Source organism: Monopterus albus, unplaced genomic scaffold (assembly GCF_001952655.1).
Source record: "Monopterus albus unplaced genomic scaffold, M_albus_1.0 scaffold332.1, whole genome shotgun sequence".
NCBI lineage: Eukaryota > Metazoa > Chordata > Actinopteri > Synbranchiformes > Synbranchidae > Monopterus > Monopterus albus.
In genome coordinates, this window is record NW_018128212.1 from 428,340 (window position 1) to 434,914 (window position 6,575).

The following is a 6,575-nucleotide window of genomic DNA, read 5'->3' on the forward strand; positions in this document are numbered from 1 at the left end:
TCCATTAATAATTCATGATTGATTGTGTCAAATGCTTTTTTTAGGTCAATAAATATTCCCATCGTGTATTTCTTCTCATCCATAGCACTTGTAATGTCCTCCATCAGGTCGGTAATGGCCAAAGATGTCGATCGGTTCGACCTAAAACCGTATTGGCAATCAGAGAGGATTTTATGTCTATCAATAAATGTGTTTAATCTGTTATTAAAGAGTTTTTCCAAGATTTTTGAAAATTGTGACAACAGAGAAACCGGTCTATAATTTGTGAAGTTGCTCCTCCCATTAAGATAACTAAAGGTTTGTAAATAATAAAGCACACCAGCTGCTGTAGCATTGATCTGGGCCCTGATTGGTTCAGCCACTGGATGATTGGTGCAGGTGAGCAAGTGGTGGTGTGATTTAGAGCTGCGAAGACGATCAAACTTCAACTTAGTTGATAAATACAATTTGTTCGTGTGTTTATTAGGTTATAGGTTTAGTTGGCTAATGCTAACTAAATGTCTGTTGTATGGATGTTACTTCTTTTCTGGTGTTTTCAGCAAATACAGTACTACACAACCTACCTTACCAGCTACTTCTGGACTGGAAGAGGGCTGGTCCTGGTTATCATGTAGCCTGGTACAACAAAGACCAACTGCAGTCGTTTTAGTTATCTCACTTCAGAGATACATACATATACTGTATGTGGCTCAGTGTGAATGAACGTGTTCTAAAGCTCATCTGGATTTTATCCAGATAACAGAGACCTAAAATGACCAGTATAAACGGGGCCTAAGCAGAGTTGGCTTTTATGAGGGACTTGATTGTAATTTAGTTCTGAAACAGGAATTGAGTGACTGTCGGGCTCCTAAATCTGTTCTCCTTTCTGGTAACAGTAGAAATCTCATTTAACTTCATCCTTCTCACTCTTTTCTTCCCCTTCATTCCTCCTTGTGATCTGGAGCTGCAGTTTGTGATTCCACAGATGCAGCAGCTCATTGACTAAGACTTCATTTTCATTGCTGAAATGAACACTGTTATGTTCCAGTATGTCAGACATCAATATTCATTTTTGTTGCCCATCTTCCTTTTCCTTTTTTTGTGATTATATCAGACTTTTAGATTGTTTTACTCTGACTCAGTATGTCTGACATTCCAGCACTTGAACACACTCAGTTCTGTCCTATGGCTTTGGTGTGGAAGATGTGACGTTGCCAAGTCTGAACGTAAGGCAGTACTCTCTCAGGTTGCATTCCTCTCTCATGACCCCAAACATCCATTAGTGAGTCTCCCAGAATGCAGAGAGCCTAATAATAACATCAGCATTAACTCATTCCAGTGAAATCAACCCTGGAACTCACTGTTGCCCTGTTAAACCCTTCCACCTGCATTCTCACATTTTTAAAAACTGTGTTTTGGACAGGTGGTTCAGACGTTTGCCAAGTACGTAGCCATTATGAACTTCTCTCTGTCTAATGGCATTTTAACTCCCTTTTTAAACATGCCACTGTCTACCCTCATTTTCTAAGTCCCTTTAGGCAGTTAAGACACATGCCCACTCACTCGGCCTACATTCACACTGTTGTACTCCAGGCTGGTCAGACACTCAAATGGAGATGCTGCCGTGTGTGTGTGCATACGTGTGTGTTCATTGTAGCCTGCTGACATGAAGAAGCACCTCTGTCAACCAGTGGAGGACAGAGCTTGCTAATGAACTTGCCCACATACTTTATGAACCTCACTCTGTATGTGTGTGTCCATGAGTAGAAGTAGTTTCATTGTCCAACCAATACATCAATCCAGTTGACTCTAGTTTTGTTACTGACCTGAGCAGTGTAGGCCTGCACGTGTCCTATAAAACACAGCACAGCTCCACATCATGCTGGATTTATTACCTGGAGACTACAGATTGTATTTAATTGTGTTTTGGCTTTTGGCCCATATCCTCCTGTTTACGCCTCTCTAACTGTTCTGTGTGTGTGTGTGTGTGTGTGTGTGTGTGTGTGTGTGTGTGTGCGCGCAGCTGAGCTCCTGTGTGACTGCTCTGATTAAAACAGAAAAGGAGGCGGAGGTGAGGAGAGCTGCTGTCCATGTTATTGCACTGCTGCTTCGAGGCCTCAGCGACAAAACCACCCAGGTACAGACATGCGCTCCCTACTTAGTGTGCATGAAACCCATAAACCCTTTTCACCATCCAGTTCACACCAGTCATTTTGTGACTTCATGACAAGAACCTGGTGTCAGTAATTTACCTTTTGAATTTCAGGTGAAATGGAATTTTATTTTATTTTAGTTTTATTTATTCAATTTTCATTTTATTTTATTCACCAGGTAAATCTCAGCCTCTTTTTCAAGAGAGACTTGGTTTCAGACGAGACAGTACAAAAGGAAACATACTAATAAATGATATGTAAAACCAGACAACGTTGTATAAAGGCTCAAATAAACTAAGAAAAGAGAAGGTTGAAAAACTGTTGCTAAGATTAAGAGGTATTGTAAATGTGCTAAACACAGAGACAAATGGAGTCAGAGTTTACCGTAGTCTGGAAGTCAGTTGTGGTTACCAAGTTCTTTCATCACCCTCTGCTATTCCAAGAGGCTAGAACAGAAGACACAAGTCCTCTGTGCCTCTTTTGTGTAGATGTGCATCAGAAGCAAATGCTGGGATCAGGTGCTTTATGTTACACTGTGAGCAGTGCAGTTGGCCACATGAAAATCACTGAAGGTATCAGTGATCAATGATCAATTCATATATTCATAGCACAGTAGGGACTCTGTGCAAGTTCACCCAATAAATGGATAATGTACATTGTGCTTATATGATGACACTTAATAAATCTGTATAAAAAAGTTCAACAAATTATTAAAACTAAATTATCAGCAGTGAGTTTAATAAGTTAATTATATCAAATTAATTATTACCAGGTGAAATCTTCACGGCCACAACTGAGTGTCATTTTCTGATTTATTATAAAGGATAGTATCAATGATCTAATTGCCCGGAGCTTGGTGCATGCATAGTAAACTGTATCTAGTCGATAATATTTGGCTCTGGTCCCATGTGTGTCTACAAGTGCCATACATTATACAAATGCAAACTGATGCTTCTAAAAGAGCTGTTGAGTTGCAGGGATTGAACTGGGACCAGGTAAGTCAAATAAAACTGAATCATTCCAAGCTTGAATGACCTACCTGCACCAAACAGGCCGTCACTCTTCTTACAGGGAACGACATCAGAATCAGTTTAAGCTTAACACCCAGTAAAGAATATGAAGCCTCCCCATAGGAATAGATCATCACCACATCAGTTCATTGGTGGTTTGGGTCTTGTCACTGGGTTTGGTGTTGATTTAAAAACAAAGAAAAACATTAATGTAGCTATGTCAGTCAGCAAGAGTTGTTAAAAGGACATTTAGTTTATCCTGGGACAGAACCTAATGAATAGTCTCTTATCTTTCGACTTAGTCTCATATAAAACTACACGTACGTAGCTTTGAAACAAGTAAACAAGAGTCAGGCTTCCTCCTGCGGTAACAGAGTAGAAACACACTGTGATGTGGCTCTGGAGCCACTGCTACGACTACAATCTGTTGTCCAGCTGCTGGTCCCAGGCCTGGTCCTGTCATTAGTGGAACACCCGGGGAAGAACAGCGCCAGCTGCACAGGTTTAATGATCCACAAATTGACATTGGATCAGATGAGAGGGCAGACCCTGGGGGACAGGAGCACAAAGGGGGGGCCAAGGTGGAGACGAACAGGCCAGGTGCAGTGGGGTGGATGTTAGTGATATTCAGGTGGCTGAGCAACATGTGAGGACAGGACAACACTGAGCCAGGAGTCTGGGAATCCACTGATCTATCAAAGCTTTAAAAATGTCACATGTGGATGGTTAAATGTAGCACTTCTGTTATTGTGGTTGTAAGAAGGCCTGCAGTGCAGATTGAATTAGTAAGGATTCAGTCCTGGTTGATGTGGGTTTAATACTCCAGCAAACACTCACTGAGCAGCTACTTCAGAAATGTAACAAGAGCAACCGGTGTGCACAAGCTGACATAGTGTTGATACAGAATAAGGAGTTGGGGGTGTGCAGCTCTCTGACAGTTCACTATGGCCGTTCCAGGTTCTCGGTGATGTTCTGATGGATCTGTACCGAGCTCTAAAGTGGGCGGCCTGCTCAGACCCAGATGACGTGGTGGTGCTGCATGCCCGGCTGGCTCTGGAGGAGCTTGATGATGTCATGAGGAGGTTCATCTTTCCTGAGCAGAAGCTGGAGAAGAAGATCATTGTCCTGCCATAGCACTCACATTTTATTTTTCCATAACTCCTCCATAATTTGAATGTACAGATGACTGTATTTTTATGTGCTCTGCTGCTGTCTAGTACTAGTTCTGCCTCCATGAGACGTGGATTTTGTGATCAGAACTGCAGAACAACGGCATGAGCCTGCATCATAGATGTCCTTCCTTGAACAGTGACCCTAAACTTGTTGTAGTGCCAGCAGCCTGCTTCCAAAATAAAGTTTTTAACACATTGTATTTTTTGTTGAAGAGTATACAGCATGTACTTTGTGTGGTATAATGTTTTGAAGTTCCTGCCACCATGGTTTGCCCACTTCAAACAGCTGAGCACAAAACCTTGCATGGAAGAAAACAGAGCAGTCCTAATCGCCTGTAGCAAGTTCAAGGATGCATCTTATTTTATCAGTATTTCAAGATTAAAGGAAAACTGCTGATTTTGCACCTTAAAGTCAACATACTATTCATTGTGGCTACCAGTTAGCCTGGACAGACGGGTGTTTAATCTCCTGAGTTGTTCCAGAGGAAGACCCTCACAACAAATCAGATGGTTTTACTGTATTGGTTTGGAGAATTTTCAAATAGTTCAATAGTCCATAATTTGTCAAAGTGATTCAGGGGCTTCCCTAGAAGCTCACATCAAATAAATAAACATGCTAACCGAACCATTTAGGAGAACTTTGAAGTTAAAACTTAATATTTGTGGTTAAAAAATATGGATTTTCAAGATGAGATATTGTATTTTAATCTAAAAATCTTCCAAAAGCAAACAAAACCACTAAATCAAGATACACTTCAATTTGGCACAACCCTAACTTTCAACTGCATAACAATCCCATCTACTTTCCAACATGGCCAGGATATTAGTCCTCAATGTCCATGCTACTGTTTTAAGTGTCGCACCAATCACTCAAACCAGATTAACTGAGAATATTACCTACCCCCCTTCTTGTTTTGTCCTCTCTCCTCTCTTTCTATTCATTTACTGATTTATTAATTTATGTCCTTTGTCCTGTAAATGTGTTATTTTGTGTTGCAATAATCATTTTAAAAAATCTTCCAAAATAATGTGGTAAAAGTGTCTGATTCTTTGTGAGGTTGTGGTCCAACTCTTCTAGAAGAGATACATCATTTCCTGTCCAGAACTATTGGCCAATATTTTTTTATTCAGTCTCAAAGTCCATAACCAAGGGTGTCTTTATACAAATAGCATTTGTATCATAAATGGTACAGTATAAATACTATATTTTTTGTGAGGTTGGAGTCTGCCTCCTCTAGAACAGAAAACCATCTGTGAGAACTTACAGACCAATGTGCCTCAAAGTGCACAACAAAAGCAATGTCTTTACACAAATATTGGATTTTATTTTGAAATTTAACTTAAGTGTTACAGTAAAAATACTTCATTCTTTACGAGGTTGCAGTGTGACTGTCCGAAAACAGAAAAGCATCAGTTCCTCTGAGAACTTATGGACCAAACAGTTTTTATGCAGCCTCAAAATGCACAAAAAGTTATTTTCTTATACAAATACTCAAGTTTTAGTTTGAAATGTCTCCTAAATGATATAGTAAAATGTTTGATTGTTTGTGTGGTTGTAGTCCATCTCTTCTGAAAAAAATATCACTGTCACGACTTGTTTCATATTTGAGAAAGACTAAGCTGCACATAGTGGTGATTTCCAAACATTTGGAGTAAAGAATGTTTTATAGGCGGACTTCAATTTCACATGCGGCCGGACTGACCGCAGGAAATCTTAGGCAAGAGACAATCCAACGTTTTTAGGGCTGGTTTATTGGAGGAAAATGAAAAGACAATGTGTATATACCCAGACATATTAATATACTCCAACTTAGTGGGGCTTTTATTTTATTTTCTGAAATAATGGGGAGAAACGAAACAATCTGTTGCGGTGTGGAACTGAGCTGATTTGTTTTAACTGTATTCTACGACACATTGAACGATTTCATCTTGCCTCTCCATCATGGCGCCTGTGAGGGCCCTCGGCTCGCGTCCTGCCAGACTTCGAGCCTGGAGATGAAGATCTGGCAAAGTCCAAACACGTCACATAAAACATTAAAATGCCACTTTGAGTCCTGGCTGTTCTGTTTCCCATCGCCCTCACTAGGACCATCAGGGTTGTCAGTGATGCCTCTGATGGTGACGCGGATGACGTTGATCGCCCTCCTCTCGTGGCGGCCAGTCTTTCTTTTGGCAGTTAAATTGAAATCAAACCGTGCTTTAAACATCTGGAGCGGCTCTCGTCACAGGTGACACAGCATTAACCTGTTCTGTCCTTTGTC

At 40.6% G+C, this 6,575-nt stretch overlaps 1 protein-coding gene across 1 annotated transcript in view; it reads left to right on the top strand.

Annotated features, from left to right (window-relative positions):
- Nucleotides 1-4,512, top strand: part of tango6 (transport and golgi organization 6 homolog (Drosophila)) — a 42,666-nt gene extending 38,154 nt beyond the window's left edge. Inside the window, exons 17-18 of the mRNA XM_020624569.1 lie at nucleotides 2,003-2,116; nucleotides 4,100-4,512. Coding sequence (XP_020480225.1) covers nucleotides 2,003-2,116; nucleotides 4,100-4,276 — 291 coding nt within the window. The 3' untranslated portion in view covers nucleotides 4,277-4,512. The remainder of the gene's footprint in view (nucleotides 1-2,002; nucleotides 2,117-4,099) is intronic.
- The last annotated feature ends 2,063 nt before the right edge of the window (nucleotides 4,513-6,575 follow it).